The sequence below is a fragment of the Perca flavescens genome, chromosome 22 (assembly GCF_004354835.1).
Source record: "Perca flavescens isolate YP-PL-M2 chromosome 22, PFLA_1.0, whole genome shotgun sequence".
Taxonomy (NCBI): domain Eukaryota; kingdom Metazoa; phylum Chordata; class Actinopteri; order Perciformes; family Percidae; genus Perca; species Perca flavescens.
Genome location: NC_041352.1, coordinates 16,095,024 through 16,118,759, shown reverse-complemented (window position 1 = coordinate 16,118,759; position 23,736 = coordinate 16,095,024). Strand labels below are relative to the sequence as shown.

Below are 23,736 nucleotides of genomic sequence, written 5' to 3'. Positions count from 1 at the left end.
AAAGGTTACTTTCTAATAACTAATATTTTACCGAAATGTCTGTTAACTGAAAGCATGCAGCCCCGGAGATTTACGGTGATCTCATTCAGGGGGCGTGCCGTGACCCCGCGGCGGGTGATGTAGATCGCTTCGCCTGGAAAGTAAACACACCATTCTGTCAAGATGGCCCCGCTCTCCGTGTTCCGAGTGTCGCTTCTGGTGTCATTTTCAGTGTTTCTGACGGTTTTATTGGGTTTTGGACTTCCTGCTCTACTGAACGTAGCGATGAGGATGTTGGGATTACCGGAGACGAGTGTAACCGAGTGCATAGTTGTGCTGTATTTACTTTTTGTGTTGTACGTGGCAACGCCTCGAATTCCTAGAGGATTGGTGGAGGTAACGTTAATGTTACAGTATGGGCTGTTATTTCCATTACGAAAATCAATTGATGTCCAAATATAATCCATAGGGATGAAAATGTCACAGTATCAGTTTAATATATCACGTAGGATAGTTCCCACAGATGAAAAATGAACGAATGCCTTCTGTAACAACGCTGTAGCCTAAGCCAAAATAAATGTAAAATATATGCCATAAAAAATGTCGAATACAGTTTCATAATAGTAGGTTGTCATACAAATTTCATAAATAATAGTATGCCATGAAAATGCCATAAAAAGTCATAGTATAGAATGTCATAAAAATGTCATGAAAGTCATAGTCTGAAAATGTAATAGACAATCCTTGTAATTTCTTTGATATTCCATTGTGGAATATTTTCATTTTATTACAAGTCATAGTATATGTTATAAAAACGCTATAGTATAGTATGTCAAAAAAATTGGAAAAAAAGTCATAGTATTGTATGTTGAAAAAAGTTGAAAAGAATTCATAGAATTGTATGTCGGAAAAAGTCACAAAAAAGTCAGTATGTCAAAATAAGCTGAAAAAAGTCATAGCATAGTATGTCGAAAAAAGTCATAGTATAGTATGTCGAAACAAGACGACAAAAGTCATACTATAGTATGTCGAAAAAAGTAAAAAAAATTCATAGTATGTATGTCGGAAAAATTTGAACCCAGTGTGGTCTTCCAAATACCATTCCACCACACTAAGCTATCTGATCTGTCACGCTTCTTTGACTTCTTCCCTTCCAGTGTTAGCCCTTAAAGGTCCCATGACATGGTGCTCTTTGGATGCTTTTATTTAGACCTTAATGGTCCCCTAATACTGTATCTGAAGTCTCTTTCCCGAAATTCAGCTTTGGTGCAGAACTACAGCCACTAGAGCCAGTCCCACAATGAGCTTAACCCATTTCTGTGTTTGAAGCTATTGAGTAGGAGAGTGGGAGGGGCAAGGTGGAAGGTGGGGGTGTGGCCTTGATCAACTGCCAATTTTCTCGTTTGAAAGCCATGATGTCTCTCTCTCATGGGTTTGCCAAATTCTCTGGGCGGGCAAAGCAGAGAAAGGGAAGGTAACCTTGCTTGTTATGACCTCATAACAAGCAGATTCCAAAACGGCTCATCTGAGCTTTCATTTTCTCAAAGGCAAAGCAGGATACCCAGGGCTCGGTTTACATCTATCACCATTTCTAGCCACTGGGGGACCATAGACAGGCTGGGGGAACTCATATTAATGTTAAAAAACCTCATAAAGTGAAACTGTCATGCCATGGGACCTTTAATATTCACTGCTCCTCTAAAAGAATTGAACCCTGAACCTCAAAGCTTTATTACATTACCTTGCTGAGCTATTTATGAAACAGAAGTACAGTGGTTAAATGTTGTATTTATCGTTCACATTATTAAGACAGAAGATGAAAATCTCACAAGACACGAACGGTGTTTGATCCTTCCACGTCAGATTAACTATCATTTGAGTTAGCCGCTTACCTCAGTGAGCTATTCCTGAGTTCTCACTTTATTTGTTTGTTCTAACCTTTGGTGTTCAAACCGGCAAACAGACAAAGCTGCAGTGGAAAAAGTCAGTATAGAATGTTGAAAAGTCATAAAAAAGTCAAAGCATAGAAAATCAAAAAGCAAGTCATAAAAGTCATAGTATAGAATGTTGAAACGTCATTAAAAAAGTCATAGTATAGTATGTCGTAAAAAGTCACAAAAAAGTCATAGTATAGAATGTCAAAAAAAGTCACATAAAAGGCATAGTATAGTATGTCGAAAAAAAGTAATTGTATAGTATGTCGAAAAAAGTCCAAAAAAAGTCATAGTATAGTATGTTGACAAAAGTCACAAAAAAGTCTTAGACTAGTATGTCGACAAAAGTCACAAAAAAGTCATAGTATAAAGCATGTTGAAAAAAAGTCATAAATATAGTATGTCGAAAAAAGTCACAAAAAAAGTCATAGCATTGTATGTCGAAAAAAGTCATAGTATAGTATGTCGGAAAAAGCCACTAAAAAGTCATAGGATTCTGTGTCGAAAGAAGTCATAGTATATCATGTCGAAAAATTCAAAAAAGAAAGTCGTAGTACAAGCATGTCGAAAAAAGTCATGGTATAGTATGTCGGAAAAAGTCATAGTATAGTATGTTGAAAAACGTCACAAAAAAGTAATTGTATAGTATGTCGAAATAAGCCGAAAAATGTCATAGTATAGTATGTCGACAAAAGTCACAAAAAAGTTGTGGTATAGCATGTTGAAAAAAAAATAGTATAGTATGTCGAAAAAAGTAAAAAAAAGTCATAGTATAGTATGTCGAAAAAAGTAAAAAAAAATCGTAGTGTAGTATGTCGGAAAAAGTCATAGTATAGTATGTTGAAAAAACGCCACAAAAAGTAATTGTATAGTATGTCGAAATAAGCCGAAAAATGTCATAGTATAGTATGTCGACAAAAGTCACAAAAAAGTTGTGGTATAGCATGTTGAAAAAAGTCATAGTATAGTATGTCGAAAAAAAAAAAAAAAAAGTCATAGTATAGTATGTCGAAAAAAATAAAAAAAAAAATCGTAGTGTAGTATGTCGGAAAAAGTCACTAAAAAGTCATAGCATTGTATGTCAAAAGAAGTCATAGTATAGTATGTCGAAAAAAGTCATAGTATAGTATGTCGGAAAAAGTCACAAAAAAGTTATAGCATTGTATGTTGAAAGAAGTCATAGTATAGTATGTCGAAAGAAGTCATAGTATAGTATGTCAAAAAAAGTCATGATATAGTATTCGGAAAAAGTCATAGTATAGTATGTTGAAAAAAGTCATTGTATAGTATGTCGGAAAAAGTCACTAAAAAGTTGTGGTTATAGCATGTTGAAAAAAGTCATAGTATAGTCTGTCGAAAGAAGTAAAAAAAAAGTCATAGTATAGTATGTCGACAAAAGTCATAGTATAGTATGTCGGAAAAAGTCACTAAAAAGTTATAGCATTGTATGTTGAAAGAAGTCATAGTATAGTATGTCGAAAAAAGTCATAGTATAGTATGTCAAAAAAAGTCACATAAAAGGCATAGGCATGTCGAAAGAAGTCATAGTATAGTATGTCAAAAAAAGTCATGATATAGTATTCGGAAAAGTCATAGTATAGTATGTTGAAAAAAGTCATTGTATAGTATGTCGGAAAAAGTCACTAAAAAGTTGTGGTTATAGCATGTTGAAAAAAGTCATAGTATAGTCTGTCGAAAGAAGTAAAAAAAAAGTCATAGTATAGTATGTCGACAAAAGTCACAAAAAAGTCATAGTATAGTATGTCGAAGAAAGTCACAAAAAAGTCGTAGTATAAGCATGTTGAAAAAAAGTCATAATATAGTATGTTGAAAAACGTCACAAAAAGTCATATCATTGTATGTCGAAAGAAGTCATAGTATAGTATGTCGAAAAAAGTCATAAAATAGTCGTAGTATAGCATGTTTAAAAAAGTCATAGTATAGTATGTCGAAAAAAGTCATTATATAGTATGTCGAAAAAAGTCACAAGAAAGTGATAGTATAGTATGTCAAAATAAGCCGGGAAAAAAGTCATAGTATAGTATGTCAAAAAAAGTCATGATATAGTATTCGGAAAAAGTCATAGTATAGTATGTTGGAAAAAGTCACAAAAAAGTCATAGTATAGTATGTCGAAATAAGCCGAAAAAAGTCGTAGTATAGTATGTCGACAAAAGTCACAAAAAAATCATGGTATAGCATGTTGAAAAAAGTCATAGTATAGTATGTCGGAAAAAGTCACAAAAAAGTCATAGTATAGAATGTCAAAAAAAGTCACATAAAAGGCATAGTATAGTATGTCGAAAAAAAGTAATTGTATAGTATGTCGAAAAAAGTCCAAAAAAAGTCATAGTATAGTATGTTGACAAAAGTCACAAAAAAGTCTTAGACTAGTATGTCGACAAAAGTCACAAAAAAGTCATAGTATAAAGCATGTTGAAAAAAAGTCATAAATATAGTATGTCGAAAAAAGTCACAAAAAAAGTCATAGCATTGTATGTCGAAAAAAGTCATAGTATAGTATGTCGGAAAAAGCCACTAAAAAGTCATAGGATTCTGTGTCGAAAGAAGTCATAGTATATCATGTCGAAAAATTCAAAAAAGAAAGTCGTAGTACAAGCATGTCGAAAAAAGTCATGGTATAGTATGTCGGAAAAAGTCATAGTATAGTATGTTGAAAAACGTCACAAAAAAGTAATTGTATAGTATGTCGAAATAAGCCGAAAAATGTCATAGTATAGTATGTCGACAAAAGTCACAAAAAAGTTGTGGTATAGCATGTTGAAAAAAGTCATAGTATAGTATGTCGAAAAAAGTAAAAAAAAGTCATAGTATAGTATGTCGAAAAAGTAAAAAAAATCGAAAAAATCGTAGTGTAGTATGTCGGAAAAAAGTCATAGTATAGTATGTTGAAAAACGCCACAAAAAAAGTAATTGTATAGTATGTCGAAATAAGCCGAAAAATGTCATAGTATAGTATGTCGACAAAAAGTCACAAAAAGTTGTGGTATAGCATGTTGAAAAAAGTCATAGTATAGTATGTCGAAAAAAGTAAAAAAAAGTCATAGTATAGTATGTCGAAAAAAGTAAAAAAAAATCGTAGTGTAGTATGTCGGAAAAAGTCACTAAAAAGTCATAGCATTGTATGTCAAAAGAAGTCATAGTATAGTATGTCGAAAAAAGTCATAGTATAGTATGTCGGAAAAAGTCACTAAAAAGTTATAGCATTGTATGTTGAAAGAAGTCATAGTATAGTATGTCGAAAGAAGTCATAGTATAGTATGTCAAAAAAAGTCATGATATAGTATTCGGAAAAAGTCATAGTATAGTATGTTGAAAAAAGTCATTGTATAGTATGTCGGAAAAAGTCACTAAAAAGTTGTGGTTATAGCATGTTGAAAAAAGTCATAGTATAGTATGTCGAAAGAAGTAAAAAAAAAGTCATAGTATAGTATGTCGACAAAAGTCATAGTATAGTATGTCGGAAAAAGTCACTAAAAAGTTATAGCATTGTATGTTGAAAGAAGTCATAGTATAGTATGTCGAAAAAAGTAAAAAAAAGTCATAGTATAGTATGTCGAAAAAAGTAAAAAAAAATCGTAGTGTAGTATGTCGGAAAAAGTCATAGTATAGTATGTTGAAAAACGTCACAAAAAAGTAATTGTATAGTATGTCGAAATAAGCCGAAAAATGTCATAGTATAGTATGTCGACAAAAGTCACAAAAAAGTTGTGGTATAGCATGTTGAAAAAAGTCATAGTATAGTATGTCGAAAAAAGTAAAAAAAAGTCATAGTATAGTATGTCGAAAAAAGTAAAAAAAAATCGTAGTGTAGTATGTCGGAAAAAGTCACTAAAAAGTCATAGCATTGTATGTCAAAAGAAGTCATAGTATAGTATGTCGAAAAAAGTCATAGTATAGTATGTCGGAAAAAGTCACTAAAAAGTTATAGCATTGTATGTTGAAAGAAGTCATAGTATAGTATGTCGAAAGAAGTCATAGTATAGTATGTCAAAAAAAGTCATGATATAGTATTCGGAAAAAGTCATAGTATAGTATGTTGAAAAAAGTCATTGTATAGTATGTCGGAAAAAGTCACTAAAAAGTTGTGGTTATAGCATGTTGAAAAAAGTCATAGTATAGTATGTCGAAAGAAGTAAAAAAAAAGTCATAGTATAGTATGTCGACAAAAGTCATAGTATAGTATGTCGGAAAAAGTCACTAAAAAGTTATAGCATTGTATGTTGAAAGAAGTCATAGTATAGTATGTCGAAAAAAGTCATAGTATAGTATGTCAAAAAAAGTCACATAAAAGGCATAGGCATGTCGAAAGAAGTCATAGTATAGTATGTCAAAAAAAGTCATGATATAGTATTCGGAAAAGTCATAGTATAGTATGTTGAAAAAAGTCATTGTATAGTATGTCGGAAAAAGTCACTAAAAAGTTGTGGTTATAGCATGTTGAAAAAAGTCATAGTATAGTCTGTCGAAAGAAGTAAAAAAAAAGTCATAGTATAGTATGTCGACAAAAGTCACAAAAAAGTCATAGTATAGTATGTCGAAGAAAGTCACAAAAAAGTCGTAGTATAAGCATGTTGAAAAAAAGTCGTAATATAGTATGTTGAAAAACGTCACAAAAAGTCATATCATTGTATGTCGAAAGAAGTCATAGTATAGTATGTCGAAAAAAGTCATAAAATAGTCGTAGTATAGCATGTTTAAAAAAGTCATAGTATAGTATGTCAAAAAAAGTCATTATATAGTATGTCGAAAAAAGTCACAAGAAAGTGATAGTATAGTATGTCAAAATAAGCCGGGAAAAAAGTCATAGTATAGTATGTCAAAAAAAGTCATGATATAGTATTCGGAAAAAGTCATAGTATAGTATGTTGGAAAAAGTCACAAAAAAGTCATAGTATAGTATGTCGAAATAAGCCGAAAAAAGTCGTAGTATAGTATGTCGACAAAAGTCACAAAAAAATCATGGTATAGCATGTTGAAAAAAGTCATAGTATAGTATGTCGGAAAAAGTAAAAAAAAAGTCATTGTATGTACAAGCTCTGCAAGGTAATGAATCTTTTAAAGGAGCAGTGAATATTAAGGTCTAACACTGGAAGGGAAGAAGTCAAATATACAATGAAATAATGGTGAAGCGTGACAGATCAGATAGCTTAGTGTGGTGGAATGGTAGTTGGAAGACCACACTGGTTCTGGGTTCAAATCAAATTCAAAGTTGTACTATGACCTTTTTTTGACATACTATACTATGACTTTTTTTTTACTTTTTGCGACATGCTATACTATGACTTCTTTCCACATACTATACTACGACTTTTTTGTGACTTTTGTCGACATACTATACTATGACTTTTTTCAGCTTATTTCGACATACTTTTGCTACGACTTTTATTTTCGAATTTTTTCGACATGCTATACTATGACTTTTTTAATGACGTTTTGACATTCTATACTATGACTTTTATGACTTGTTTTTTGATTTTCTATGCTACAACTTTTTTATGACTTTTCAACATTCTATACTGACTTTTTCCACTGCATCTGTGTCTGTTTGCCGGTATGAACAACAACCGTGACAAAAGTCACAACAAAGTCAGAGTATATTATATCGAAGAAAGTCACACAAAAGTCATAGTATAGTAAGTCTAACAAAGTTGAAAATAAAGTCATAGCATTGTATGTCGAAAAAAGTCACAAAAAGTAATTTTATAGTATGTCGGAAAAAGTCAAAATGTCTAGTTTAGTATGTTGAAAAAATCGGAAAAAGTCATAGTATAGTATGTGGAAAGAAGTCATAGTATAGTATGTCGAAAAAAGTCATGATATAGTATTCGGAAAAAGTCATAGTATAGTATGTCGAAAAAAAGTCATTGTATAGTATGTCGGAAAAAGTCAATAAAAAGTCATAGCATTGTATGTCGAAAGAAGTCATAGTATAGTATGTCGAAAAAAGTCATGATATAGTATTCGGAAAAAGTCATAGTATAGTATGTCGAGAAAAAGTCATTGTATAGTATGTCGGAAAAAGTCACTAAAAAGTTGTGGTATAGCATGTTGAAAAAAGTCATAGTATAGTATGTCGAAAGAAGTAAAAAATAAAGTCATAGTATAGTATGTTGACAAAAGTCACAAAAAAGTCGTAGTATAAGCATGTTGAAAACAAGTCATAATATAGTATGTTGAAAAACGTCACAAAAAGTCATATCATTGTATGTCGAAAGAAGTCATAGTATAGTATGTCGAAAAAAGTCATAAAATAGTTGTAGTATAGCATGTTGAAAAAAGTCATAGTATAGTATGTCGAAAAAAGTCATTATATAGTATGTCGAAAAAAGCTGGAATATTTGGAGAATAAAGGTCGGGATATTACAGGGAAAATAAACTCAGAATATATTGAATTTTTTTCTTTTTATAAAGTTGGAAAGAAGTCATAGTATAGTATGTCGAAAAAAGTCATAGTATAGTATGTTGGAAAAAGTCATAAATATAGTATGTCGAAAAAAGTCACAAAAAAAGTCATAGCATTGTATGTCGAAAAAAGTCATAGTATAGTATGTCGGAAAAAGCCACTAAAAAGTCATAGGATTGTGTGTCGAAAGAAGTCATAGTATATCATGTCGAAAAATTCAAAAAAGAAAGTTGTAGTACAAGCATGTCGAAAAAAGTCATGGTATAGTATGTCGAAATAAGCCGAAAAAAGTCATAGTATAGTATGTTGACAAAAGTCACAAAAAAGTTGTGGTATAGCATGTTGAAAAAAGTCATAGTATAGTATGTCGAAAAAAGTTAAAAAAAATCATAGTATAGTATGTCGAAAAAAGTAAAAAAAAGTCATAGTATAGTATGTCGACAAAAGTCACAAAAAAATCGTAGTATAGTATGTCGGAAAAAGTCACTAAAAAGTCATAGCATTGTATGTCAAAAGAAGTCATAGTATAGTATGTCGAAAAAAGTCATAGTATAGTATGTCGGAAAAAGTCACTAAAATGTTATAGCATTGTATGTCGAAAGAAGTCATAGTATAGTATGTCAAAAAAAGTCATAGTATAGTATGTCAAAAAAAGTCACATAAAAGGCATAGGCATGTCGAAAAAGAAGTCATAGTATAGTATGTCGAAAAAAGTCATGATATAGTATTCGGAAAAAGTCATAGTATAGTATGTCGAAAAAAGTCATTGTATAGTATGTCAGAAAAAGTCACTAAAAAGATGTGGTATAGCATGTTGAAAAAAGTCATAGTATAGTCTGTCGAAAGAAGTAAAAAAAAAAGTCATAGTATAGTATGTCGACAAAAGTCACAAAAAAGTCATAGTATAGTATGTCGAAGAAAGTCACAAAAAAGTCGTAGTATAAGCATGTTGAAAAAAAGTCATAATATAGTATGTTGAAAAACGTCACAAAAAGTCATATCATTGTATGTTGAACGAAGTCATAGTATAGTATGTCGAAAAAAGTCATAAAATAGTCGTAGTATAGCATGTTTAAAAAAGTCATAGTATAGTATGTCGACAAAAGTCACAAAAAAGTCATAGTATAGTATGTCGAAGAAAGTCACAAGAAAGTGATAGTATAGTATGTCAAAATAAGCCGGGAAAAAAGTCATAGTATAGTATGTCAAAAAAAGTCATGATATAGTATTCGGAAAAAGTCATAGTATAGTATGTCGGAAAAAGTCACAAAAAAGTCACAGTATAGTATGTCGAAATAAGCCGAAAAAAGTCGTAATATAGTATGTCGACAAAAGTCACAAAAAAATCATGGTATAGCATGTTGAAAAAAGTCATAGTATAGTATGTTGGAAAAAGTAAAAAAAAAGTCATTGTATGTACAAGCTCTGCAAGGTAATGAATCTTTTAAAGGAGCAGTGAATATTAAGGTCTAACACTGGAAGGGAAGAAGTCAAATATACAATGAAATAATGGTGAAGCGTGACAGATCAGATAGCTTAGTGTGGTGGAATGGTAGTTGGAAGACCACACTGGTTCTGGGTTCAAATCGAATTCAAAGTTGTACTATGACCTTTTTTTGACATACTATACTATGACTTTTTTTTCACTTTTTGCGACATGCTATACTATGACTTCTTTCCACATACTATACTACGACTTTTTTGTGACTTTTGTCGACATACTATACTATGACTTTTTTCAGCTTATTTCGACATACTTTTGCTACGACTTTTATTTTCGAATTTTTTCGACATGCTATACTATGACTTTTTTAATGACGTTTTGACATTCTATACTATGACTTTTATGACTTGTTTTTTGATTTTCTATGCTACAACTTTTTTATGACTTTTCAACATTCTATACTGACTTTTTCCACTGCATCTGTGTCTGTTTGCCGGTATGAACAACAACCGTGACAAAAGTCACAACAAAGTCAGAGTATATTATATCAAAGAAAGTCACACAAAAGTCATAGTATAGTAAGTCTAACAAAGTTGAAAATAAAGTCATAGCATTGTATGTCGAAAAAAGTCACAAAAAGTAATTTTATAGTATGTCGGAAAAAGTCAAAATGTCTAGTTTAGTATGTTGAAAAAATCGGAAAAAGTCATAGTATAGTATGTGGAAAGAAGTCATAGTATAGCATGTCGCAAAAAGTCACAAAAAAGGCATAGTATAGTATGTTGAAAAAAGTCATGGTATAGTATGTCGGAAAAAGTCAATAAAAAGTCATAGCATTGTATGTCGAAAGAAGTCATAGTATAGTATGTCGAAAAAAGTCATGATATAGTATTCGGAAAAAGTCATAGTATAGTATGTCAAAAAAAAGTCATTGTATAGTATGTCGGAAAAAGTCACTAAAAAGTTGTGGTATAGCATGTTGAAAAAAGTCATAGTATAGTATGTCGAAAGAAGTAAAAAATAAAGTCATAGTATAGTATGTTGACAAAAGTCACAAAAAAGTCGTAGTATAGCATGTGGAAAAAAGTCATAGTATAGTATGTTGGAAAAAGTCAAAAAAAAGTCATTGTATAGTATGTCGACAAAAATTACAAAAAAGTCAGAGTATAGTATATCGAAGAAAGTCACACAAAAGTCATAGTATAGTAAGTCTAACAAAGTTGAAAATAAAGTCATAGCATTGTATGTCGAAAAAAGTCACAAAAAGTAATTTTATAGTATGTCGGAAAAAGTCAAAATGTCTAGTATAGTATGTGGAAAGAAGTCATAGTATAGCATGTTGCAAAAAGTAAAAAAAAAGTCATAGTATAGTATGTCAAAAAAAGGTCATAGTACAACTTTGAATTCGATTTGAACCCAGAACCAGTGTGGTCTTCCAACTACCATTCCACCACACTAAGCTATCTGATCTGTCACGCTTCACCATTATTTCATTGTATATTTGACTTCTTCCCTTCCAGTGTTAGCCCTTAATATTCACTGCTCCTTTAAAAGATTCATTACCTTGCAGAGCTATTTATGAAACTGAAGTACAGTGGTTAAATGTATTTATCGTTCACATTACTGAAGATAGAAGATGAAAATCTCACAAGACATGAACGGGGTTTGATCCTTCCACCTCAGATTAAGTATCATTTGAGTCAGCAGCTTACCTCAGTGAGCTGTTCCTTAGCTCTTGCTTTTATTGTTTGTTCTACTATTTGTTGTTCATACCGGCAAACAGACAAAGATGCAGTGGAAAAAGTCAGTATAGAATGTTGAAAAGTCATAAAAAAGTTGTAGCATAGAAAATCAAAAAACAAGTCATAAAAGTCATAGTATAGAATGTCAAAACGTCATTAAAAAAGTCATAGTATAGCATGTCGAAAAAATTCGAAAAAAAAAGTCGTAGCAAAAGTATGTCGAAATAAGCTGAAAAAAGTCATAGTATAGTATGTCGACAAAAGTCACAAAAAAGTCGTAGTATAGTATGTGGAAAGAAGTCATAGTATAGTATGTCGAAGAAAGTCACACAAAAGTCATAGTATAAGCATGTTGAAAAAAGTCATAATATATTATGTCAAAAATGTTTAAAAAAAAGTCACAGTATAGTATGTCGTAAAAAGTCACAAAAAAGTTATAGTATAGTATGTCAAAAATGTAAAAAAAAAGTGATAGTAAAGTATGTGGAAAGAAGTCATAGTATAGCATGTCGCAAAAAGTCACAAAAAAGGCATAGTATAGTATGTTGAAAAAAGTCATGGTATAGTATGTCGGAAAAAGTCACTAAAAAGTCATAGCATTGTATGTCGAAAGAAGTCATAGTATAGTATGTCGAAAAAAGTCATAGTATAGTATGTTGGAAAAAGTCATATTATAGTAAAAAAGTCACATAAAAGGCATAGTATAGAATGTCAAAAAAAATCACAAGAAAGTGATAGTATAGTATGTCAAAATAAGCCGGAAATAAAGTCTTATTGGTATATGGTATAGTATGTCGGAAAAAGTCACTAAAAAGTCATAGCATTGTATGTCGAAAGAAGTCATAGTATAGTATGTCGAAAAAAGTCATGATATAGTATTCGGAAAAAGTCATAGTATATTATTTCGGAAAAAGTCATAGTATAGTATGTTGAAAAAAGTCATGGTATAGTATGTCGAAATAAGCCGAAAGAAGTCATAGTATAGTCGACAAAAGTCACAAAAAAGTCGTGGCATAGCATGTTGAAAAAAGTCATAGCATTGTATGTCGAAAAAATTTACAAAAAGTAATTTTATTTATTTTATTATTAAAAATGTTGAAAAGTCATAAAAAAGTTGTAGCATAGAAAATCAAAAAACAAGTCATAAAAGTCATAGTATAGAATGTCAAAACGTCATTAAAAAAGTCATAGTATAGTATGTTGAAAAAAGTAAAAAAAAAGTCATAGTATAGTATGTCAAAGAAAGTCACACAAAAGTCATAGTATAAGCATGTTGAAAAAAGTCATAGTATAGTATGTCAAAAATGTTAAAAAAAAAAGTCACAGTATAGTATGTCGGAAAAAGTCACAAAAAAGTCATAGTATAGTATGTCGAAATAAGCCGGAAAAAAAGTCATAGTATAGTATGTCGAAATAAGCCGGAAAAAAAGTCATAGTATAGTATGTCGAAATAAGCCGGAAAAAAAGTCATAGTATAGTATGTCGAAAAAAGTCATGGTATAGTATGTTGGAAAAAGTCACTAAAAAGTCATAGCATTGTATGTCGAAAAAAGTCATAGTATAGTATGTCGGAAAAAGTCACATAAAAGTCATAGTATAGTATGTCGAAATAAGCCGGAAAAAAAGTTATAGTATAGTATGTCGAAAAAAGTCATAGTATATTATGTCGGAAAAAGTCACTAAAAAGTCATAGTATAGTACAGGCGTCGACAACCTTAGGCACGCGGGACCTTAACCAATGGCACGCTGGCAATATGTGTGCAAGAGAGTTATTGATGTGTTGAAATCATGGTTGAAATGCTGAAGCACTCTCTCATCCGCATGACAAATTACAACGTTCACAGTTGCGCGACGCCGCGACCTGTTATTTACGGTAGTTTGATTGACTCATATCTCTGACTGGGAACAATACAAAGAGGATTACCAACGGCCGCTGGGGCAGATGAACTAACGCTAGTTGGATTGGTAGGCTACATTAAAACCTTCGTGAGTTAAAAGTCAATACTTATCAATGCACTCACCTATGTAGACCGGCATAAACATATAGAAAGTGATATTTCAATCTGCTCTGTCTGCTCAGTAGGCTACACTCTTATCCACCGCGCTGTTTTACGCAAACACAGCTCTACTCTGCAAATAGCTAATTTTTACAAAACAAGCTCAAACAAAAGCTGTCGGTTTGTAGTCTGTTTATCTTAGTTTGCAGGGAATCTTGAAATTTGGACAAATTCTTATAAACTTAAGCTGGCTGAAGGAACCATCCTTTCCGCTGGAGCGGTAAATATGGATGCATTATAAGACCAAAACAAATACATGTGGCTACTTAATATGCACGTGAATGACGCAATCGTTATGTTCATGTAGCCTACTTCATTCTTGATAATGATGCTGGTTGTGTTATTATTATTTTTGCCACAGCATCGTTTCATTGAAAATGAGGCATACAGGACCTGCTTATTCCCATGCTTATACCATTCATCATTAAAGCTGGGCTTTTCCACTCAACTTTTCGCTTCAGGCTCTTTGACAGTGATATTTTTGTCAGCCCATTTTCCACCAATCAGGACGCTGCATACTAAAACCATGTTTCCATAATCATAATAATAATATAAAATAATAATAATAATTACAACGTCCTTATTATGAGAAATAAATGTTATCAAATGTTGCTATGGAATAAAATTACAGATTCCCTGGATATTACATTTTGATGTGATGTCATAATTAAACTTAATGTTGACATGGCACACTAATAAACAAGAAATTTTGAAAAGGGCACTTCATATCAAAAAGGTTGCCAACCCCTGGTATAGTATGTCAAAATAAGCTGAAAAAGGTCATAATATAGTATGTCGACAAAAGTCACAAAAAAGTCGTGGTATAGCATGTTGAAAAAAGTCATAGTATAGTATGTTGAAAAAAGTTTAAAAAAAGTCATAGTATAGTATGTCGACAAAATGTCATAGTACAACTTGTAAGATTTGAACCCAGAACCAGTGTGGTCTTCCAACTACCATTCCACCACACTAAGCTATCTGATCTGTCACGCTTCACCATTATTTCATTGTATATTTGACTTCTTCCCTTCCAGTGTTAGCCCTTCATATTAACTGCTCCTTTAAAAGAATTGAACACTAAACCTTAAATCTTCATTACCTTACCTTGCAGAGCTATTATTTATTATTATACTATATATATGAAACTGAAGTACAGTGGTTAAATGTTGTATTTATCGTTCACATTACTTAAGACAGAAGATGAAAATATCACGAGACATGAACAGGGTTTGATCCTTCCACCTCAGATTAAGTATCATTTGAGTCAGCAGCTTACCTCAGTGAGCTATTCCTGAGTTCTCACTTTAATTGTTTGTTCTACTATTTGGTGTTCATACCGGCAAACAGACAGATGCAGTGGAAAAAGTCAGTATGAAAGTTGAAAAGTCATAAAAAAGTTGTAGCATAGAAAATTAAAAAACAAATCATAGTATAGAATGTCGAAAAAAGCCCCAAAAAGTCCTAGTATAGTACGTCGAAAAAAGTCACAAAAAGTCCTAGTATAGTATGTTGAAATAAGCAGAAAAAATCCTATGTCGGAAAAAGTAAAAAAAAGTCATAGTATAGTAAGTCTAACAAAGTTGAAAATAAAGAATTGTATCTCAAAAAAAGTCATTTTACAGTAAGTCGGAAAAAGTCAAAAAGTCATAGTATTGGATGTTGAAAAAAGTCGGAAAAAGTCATAGTATAGTAGCATAGAAAATCAAAAAACAAGTCATAGTATAGTATGTCGAAAAAAGTCATAGTATAGTATGTCGAAAAATGTAATAAAAAGAAGTCATAGTATTGTATGTCAAAAAAGTTGAAAAAAAAGTAAAAGAATTTTATGTCAAAAAAAGTTATTAAAAAGTCATAGTATAGCATGTTGAAAAAAGTAATTGTATAGTATGTCAAAAAAAGTTACAAAAAGTGATAGTATCAAAATGGTATTCTCAGGGTTTACCAGCCTTGAACATAGAACTGCGTGACTCAGTAAGGTGCGACCAGTGACTGTACAAGCTTGGAACTCCTTCTCATGTCCTATCATGTTATGGACCAGACCAGGAACAACAGCTAGCCAATCACTGTTGTGAACTCTATTTATCAGAGTTGTTCTATTTATCAATATGATTTTTTTCTTATCTCTTTCTTTTTTATTTATTATTTTCTCAATTCAACATAGTCACATATGATTTTAGATATGTCTGTAAACCCCCTATAATAATACTATAGTATATCAAAGAACGTAAAAAAAAAGTCATTGTATTGTATGTTGTAAAAAGTCATAGTATGTAGAAAAAAGTTATAAAAATGTCACAGTATATTTTGTCAAAAAAGTAATAATATAGTTATGTCGAAAAAAGTCATAGCATAGTCTGTCGAAAAAATCATAGTAAAGTATGTCGACAAAAGTAATATTAAGTAAGTCAAGAATTATGTTGATAAAAAACTTTATTAAAAAAGTCATAGTAGAGTATGTCATAAAAAGTCATAGCATAGTCTGTCGATAAAGAATAGTATAGTGTGTCATAAAAAGTCACGGTATAGTACGACGAACAAGTAATAAAAAGTCATAGTATAGTATGTCATTAAAAAATGTCATAATATAGGAGATCAGCTAGTAAATAATGAATTGGTGCTGTTTTGTACATAAATAACAAAACTGACTGACTGATTTATTTGTGGGTTTTATATACATTATATACACATTATGTATTAATGCATGCTAGTGTCTTGGGGGAAAGTGACCAAAGCCTACCATATTTTCCCCCTCCCTGCAGGTGAAGGGGAAAGCTGTGTTTGTTACAGGTTGTGACAGTGGATTTGGTCATGCCCTTGCCAAACATCTGCACAAGCTTGGCTTCACAGTCTTTGCTGGATGTCTTTTCAAGGTATGGACAATACATACAGTAACTACTCTTCTACTGAAACTCTTCAAAAGAGTACCCATGCAACTCTACGCAAGACAAAAGAGGATTCTCTGAGCTTGAATAATGCATTAAGTAACTACAATTTTTGGTAACACTTTACTTGAAGGTATCTACATAAGAGTGACATGACACTGTCATGAACACATGACACTGTCATGACACATGAACCCTAACCGTAACTCTAACCCTAACCCTAACTTGTCATGACAAAAACCGAATGACACTTAAAGGTCCCATGGCATGAAAATTTCACTTTATGAGGTTTTTTAACATTAATATGCGTTCCCCCAGCCTGCCTATGGTCCCCCAGTGGCTAGAAATGGCGATAGGTGTAAACCGAGCCCTGGGTATCCTGCTCTGCCTTTGAGAAAATCAAAGCTCAGATGAGATCTGATATTACCTCCCCTTTCTCTGCTTTGCCAAGAGAATTTGGCCCACCCATGAGAGAGAGACATCATGGCTTTCAAACAAGCAAAGTGGCAGTTGGTCAAGGCCACACCCCCACCCTCCACCTTGCCCCCCGCTCCCCTCTCTCAGGAATGGCACATACTAAGGAAAGCTCATTGTGGGACTGCACCAAGGCAGAATTTTGGGAAAGAGACTTCAGATACAGTATTAGGGGACCACTAAGGCCTATATAAAAGCATCCAAAGAGCACCATGTCATGGGACCTTTAATGAAAGAAGCGTTATGTCATAAACGTTTATGACTTGTTTATAATGTCTATGACACGTTCATGGCAGTGTCATGTCACTCTTATGTAGATACCTTCAAGTAAAGTGTAACCCAATATTTAGGAATGCATTTTCCAAAGCTTTTGGATTCAATTGATGCATTTTGTCTTCATGTCATGAGTTGGTGTAACTGAGGAGACATGTCATCACTACAGGATAAAGGTGGAGAGGGTGCAAAGGAACTAGAAGAATTTCATTCAGATCGCATGAAGGTAGTCCAGCTGGATGTCTGCAGCGAGGAGCAGGTGAACCAGGCTGCGGAATATATCAAAGACAACCTGAAGGACTCAGGAAGTGGTACTGTAAATAATTCACAAGTATATAACTAAATTTCAATGAAAGAGATTAGTGTGTCTATTCATTCACAGACTACTTTTTTTCCTCTGTGACAATCGGTCACGGGTCATGATCCAGGTCTGTGGGCTGTGGTGAACAACGCCGGTGTGTCCACGTTTGGAGAAGTAGAGTTCACCTCCATGGAAACCTACAAGCAGGTGTCGGAGGTGAACCTGTGGGGCACCATCAGGGTCACCAAAGCCGTTCTGCCGTTAATCCGCAGGGCCAAAGGTCAGGGGGCCAGAAGATAACACTGTGCATTACACATCATCACTTTGTAACACATAAACATAGCGTTCAGTCGTGTCCAAAAAGGAGCGTTTCTTTGTGAATGTGTAGAATTTAATCTTTGAAAGAAAACGGCGCAGCCGACCAAGTAATTTGTGTCCAATGATTTCTGTGACGAATGCTAACAATGCAAACAAGCTTGAAATTGAAAGCCTTTCTCCGTAATGTGAAAATAAATCTTGAATATTAATAACTTTATTTGTATAGCACTTTTCTTAACATAGTTAAAAAGTGCTGAAATGAAAAACACAATAGACAGTAATACAAATCTAGAATGAAAAATAAAACAGTATAAAATGGTAAATAAAAAGAAATACAACAATATAATCCCGTTATGGATTAATTATATCCATTTTGTGTTTTGGTTGACATTTAAAAGAAAATAGAAAAGCAGTGGTGTGGACTGTGAATGGTACTTGATTCCACCGCTTAGGTGCAATAACAAGTTGATAGATAATGTTTTAAAACAAATAGAAAAGTTGAGTTATTTACGATTCAGAATATGCAAATGTCAAAGAAGTTGTCTTTGACAAGGTGTATCAGCTGCCAACAGAACAGCAGTGTGGTGCACTGCTTTTAATAAACTGATGATGACATCAAGACACAGTGATGTAGTGATGTAGAGCACAGCTCCAGGCCATTTTCTTGTTAAGAATGTCTTAATGTCTTAAGACAGTTGAACTTTCAATCTGGAAGCTCAACAGGCTTTGAGTTTGAAGCTGCACCAAAGGACCTTCATTTCCTATTACGTCTTTATTATTGGCGGTGCTGCATTCACTTGTCCCTGCATCATACTATTCATCTAATTCAGCAGTTGTTGTAAAGAGAAATATTCTCAGATAGAGTACAAAAGCCTGACGACATCTCTGTTACCCTTATCTCTGCAGGCCGTGTTGTCAACCTGGCCAGCATGTATGCGAGGATGGGAAATGCCCTGCGGTCACCTTACTGTGTATCGAAATATGGCGTGGAAGCGTTTTCTGATTGCCTTCGCTATGAGATGAAGACCTGGGGAGTTAAAGTGTCCATAATCGAGCCGGGGAACTTCATCGTGGCCACCGGCATCCTGACCCGAGACGTTGTGGCCAGCACGGCCAATAAGCTGTGGACTGAGGCGCCCTCGCATGTGAAGGAGGATTATGGGAAAGCCCACTTTGAGCAACACATGGCTCTGATGCGCTCTTACTGCAACAGCGGTCAGAAGGATGTGTCCCCTGTTCTGGATGACATCACTGATGCCATCATATCCAAGCGTCCGTACACACGATACAACCCCATGGAGCCACACTGGTGGATCAGACTTCAGCTGATGACACATCTGCCTGCCGCCTTATCCGACTTCTTCTACTTCTAAAAAGAGGGGCTGTTCCCATACGAGCTCCCTCTGTTTCATATAGCAGCATATTATTCAACTATGTAGCGCTACACAAATGTACAGACTTACTCTGAAGAGGACTCTCTGCTACGTATATCTTTCCTCAGCACTTTAAATCATTCACTGATCAAGCCTTAAAACATAGTTGGTTTTTTTTAAAACTCAAAGTTAATTATTGCACTTTGCTTATTGCATGTCTTACAAGAACCATAACGTTATCCGTACAGATGTATTGCATGATAAGTTGTAACAACTGTGTTGGATATCAGTGAGGCTATGACATACTCGTAGATATAAATACTGCATGGTTATTGCTTGTTGTGGTATTATCTGTTTGTCCCCTTTAGGGCTGGGTATTCATTCATTTTCGATACCGATACTGTGACTTCGATAACAGTTCCTTAACAATATTGTTTTCCTATACCAATTTTATGAAACAAAAATAAATCACATTTCACATTACGGCACAAATCTTTTTATTTTTCAACTCCTACAACATGAGCATCGTCTCTGTGCATGACGTAGAGTTTTTCCTGCGTGCCTCTAACGTGTAACGTTAGACAGCCAATCACGAACATCTTGGTAGAAGCATGCTGCACGCTCATGGCTCACTGACGCTGATGAGCTTTATTCCTAAATGTATTGAAATTGGGTTTTGAATGAGTATTTTTCGATACTTGAGAGGCAATGCGGTTGGTGACTCAAAAGAATTACATTCGGTACCCAGCCCTAGTCCCCTTAGAGCTTTTTCCCCCCGATACTTGTAGTTTTGCCTCGTGGGAATCTTCTGGGGCCGCACTGGCATGAGGACCAAAGCTGGTCGAGCTCAAGAGAAGGCTCCTGCTGTTCTGTTGTGGCCGACGCCGGAACAAACCGAGGTCAGCTACTGTAAGGCCGTGGTGAGATTTGGCTCGACTCACCCCCAAAGTTACGTAACAACCACACAAGCCCACTTTGTTTCACATGCGCCATGAGTTCCTGCGTGCTACTTCGACAGCGAGGTTGATTTATGTAATTAATGGGCGTGTTTGAACAAAAAGCATCCCACCAACACCACCACCACCACCACCCTTCTTAATGGATTTAAACAGAGAACAATGTGAATGAAAAGAGCATTTTAGTTTGAAAACATTACAATCCGAGTATCATTTTTCAAGAGTGATTTGAAATAAAGTTGACCAAGATGGGATGGTGTTTTGTTGAAGGCCTCTTTTGGGATTGGCCTGGGTGGTGTCAGCAAGTGTAATGATACAAACGGCCACCAAGTGGAGTACATGCACCACACAAAACTAACACCGCTGTCCTCATGCATGAATCATCTGCTGTCTATCAGATAATGATAATGTCCCAGTATGAACTGCATTATAAATCACGTTATAGCTAAGCTAAAGCACAGAGAAGAAAAATCTACCTAGTTGTCCAATAGTCTGGACTTTAGACAAACACTCGGCCTAGTCCATAAAACATTTTGTCAAATGCTGTTTTGTAATCCAGTAAAAAAGAAAAGTAGAAGTACCAACATTTAACAATTCAAACATTGTGACGGTTAAAAACAAGACATGATTATCACATCATTTTTATGCTGTTTATTACGTCTTTTGAACACTCTAATAAACTCTTCTAAATTATTACACCTGAAGACGATCTCCCCTCCATAAAAACAGTATTAAGAGCATGACATTAAATTTCACAGCACTGCCTTTTATCATTCCACAGCATGGATCTGTTTTCTTCACTCTCTCGCTCTCATACAGAAAAAAAAAAAAAAAAAAAAAAAAAAGCTTTGTGAGACAAAGAACACCGAGAAGCAGCACAAAAAGCACCAAAGTTGAAACACGGGTCATTTGTTCTGGATATTATCAAGAAATCAATCGGGAGATTCAAGATTATCTCGGGCTTGCTTCAGCAGTTGAGAAACAGAGTTGTCCCGCTGCACTGTAGTTATGGATCATGAAAAATAGTTTGATAAAAGATCTCTTGAAAATATGTCACAACTGACACCAGTGTCTTTTTTTAAGCAGATTTAAAACCATTTCTGTACAGCTACAAGGCTCTGCTCATGCGGCCTCCATTGGTGTAAAATGAAGGAAAAGAAAAATCCCAATTTATAACAATATCTATGCAGGGGGATATTGTAGTTGTGTATTTGAATATCAAGTTAAACACTTAAGTATTGAGGATTTCTTTTATACATATTTAAGTGGCTAAACTGCAAAAGTGAATGTCTTAAACTAGTCTTATATGAAATGCATACAGACATGAAAAAAAAAAGAAAAAAAAAACTATTTCCTGGGAAACCATGACAGTTTCTTCACAACCAACGATATGGGATGCCGTTAACTTGAGGCGCTCATACATGAGATTCAGGTCATGATTACATCACACCTGGGCGTTATGTTTGTGAATGAACATCATCACATATTTTATACTGTACACATAGGCATTCAATGTTCACTTAAGAAGTTATACGTGATGAAATCAGCAAAGGTAAGGTCACTTGAAACTACACACAATATCACCTAATTGGCATTTTATGCGTGATAAAAACATTTTCAGCCAACAGATAAATGAGGAAATACCCTTAAGGACACCCCCCAACACATCGCTCACTAATCAGACTGATGCACATGCAAAGCTTTAACCAAATAGCAGTGGTGACAAGTGTGTGTGTGTGTGTGTGTGTGTGTGTGGGGGGGGGGGACACTAAACCTTTGGTTGACAGAAAGCTGTGAAGGCACATTAAAATCTCCTAAATCCTTCAAACTGGGGCACATAGCGTTGGCGTTTGTCACGTTAATGCTGCGTAATATTGCAGATTCTTTAGAAGTGGAAGTCAAGGGGAGGAAATTTCACGCAAAAAAATAAAAAAAATAAAAATGGGTTGTTGATAACAGTTGGTTATTACTGTAAGCAAACACTGTCTCACATAAAGTGTCAGAAGACATGGCACCAATACAACAGCCAGGGACTGGGTGAAGGAAGGGAGTCCTGTCACCCAAATACTTATGTGGTCACTGATAACACAGAAACCAAGAGGGGATCAATGAAAATGAAGGGAATACAGGCACAAATTTTCTTTTATAGATTTTGGGACCCAAAAATGAACAAAAATCACTCAAGCCATACTGATAAACTATCCTGTGATTTACATTGTGATCTTAACCATGTTTGGTATGTTGAGGAATGTTGTTTTTGTACTGTTTAATAAGCTATAATCTCACTTAAATTAACTGATGACTGGTACTGCAGGTGCGTAATTAGAACTTGCCATTTTTAACCCGTCATTACTCAAACTGAAAGGTAATTGTTTCACTGTTTATAATTTCACCTTTTACAGCTCCGAAAAGAAAACACAAAAAAAAACACTCACAGCTCTTGTATGAATAGCTCTGTCAATCATCTGGGCAATGGATTAAAGAAGTAAAAAAAAAAAAAAAAAAGGTTCACACCCATGTTTTGTGTTCTTTGTCGCATGACTGACTTTTTCATGCTTGGATTAATTAGACATTGAAAAGGCTCTCCTATCCAAATTCCTTTACTCTTTACTGAGATACAACAGCGCTGGCCTGCGTTCGTTTACCCAGCTGTATACGACTGGGAGCGGTAATCCAGACACACTATTCTGTGGAACACATTCTCCAAGTCTCCTCCCTAGATCCTACTTCACTGCTTTTGTTTTTTAGGGTCCATTTTTCCATTCCTTCTCTATGAAATCCCCCCCTCCACTTCTCTCTCTCTCCCTCCCTCCCTCTGCGCTCAGGTCCAACCGGTTACAGCTGGAGAACTCATCACAAGCATGGTGATCATCATCATCATCATCATCCTCTCCCTGAGCCCGCTGCTAGAGCAGCTCCCTGCCAACGCTGCTCTGATTGCCGGCGCTGGTGCTAGCTGCCTCTTTAACATTCAAACACTACTTGGTCCATTTTCACTCAACAAACACCCATTCACTGTACATATAAGCCATGTGTTCTGCGGAAAACATTTAGATGAACTGTATTCCAACTTGACGTTGACCATATATTTGGAAGACAAATGAGTCCAAATATCAGATAAAACATCAAGCACTTGTTGTTGTTCATCAGTACTTAGCTGTAAGGGATTGTTTTCTGGAAATCCTTTGTGCCTTCTGGAGGACGAGGGTTGTCTCCTAGCTTGATGTATAAGCACTGAAACCGCACAAACACCACCCCTGGGTGACCCCTTAACTCCTCCTTTCCCTCCAGTGATCACTTATTCAGGAGCAGTGACATCATCCTCTGGACTGCTCCCCCAGTTCCCCTCCCACCTCCACATAGATGGTGTGTGTGTGTGTGTGTGTGTGTGTGTGTGTGTGTGTGTGTGTGTGTGTACTGCTGTCAACATACACCCACCCCGTTGCCCTTCTTCCTCCTCAACTGAAGAAAAAAAAAAAAAAAAAAAAAACATCCCCTTTGGCAACACTTGGAGGGCACATCAGCTGTCAGTCACACTCCAGCTGGGCGGGGGGGGGGTGTCCGAGGAAGTCTCACT

At 34.5% G+C, this 23,736-nt stretch overlaps 1 protein-coding gene across 1 annotated transcript; it reads left to right on the top strand.

The window, feature by feature from the left end:
• Window positions 1-117: 117 nt before the first annotated feature.
• On the top strand, window positions 118-19,687 carry bdh1 (3-hydroxybutyrate dehydrogenase, type 1). Its single transcript, XM_028569760.1, has 5 exons — window positions 118-375; window positions 16,342-16,452; window positions 17,381-17,522; window positions 17,640-17,792; window positions 18,737-19,687. The coding sequence occupies exons 1-5, from the start codon at window positions 163-165 to the stop codon at window positions 19,201-19,203; spliced, it is 1,086 nt and encodes a 361-aa protein (XP_028425561.1). The 5' UTR covers window positions 118-162; the 3' UTR covers window positions 19,204-19,687.
• Window positions 19,688-23,736: the final 4,049 nt, after the last annotated feature.

Coding starts and splice junctions, on each gene's coding strand:
- bdh1 (XM_028569760.1), top strand. CDS start 163: ATGGCCCCGCTCTCCGTGTTCCGAGTGTCGCTTCTGGTGTCATTTTCA. Junction 376..16,341: donor TTCCTAGAGGATTGGTGGAG/GTAACGTTAATG, acceptor CCCTCCCTGCAG/GTGAAGGGGAAAGCTGTGTT. Junction 17,523..17,639: donor CCTGAAGGACTCAGGAAGTG/GTACTGTAAATA, acceptor GTCATGATCCAG/GTCTGTGGGCTGTGGTGAAC.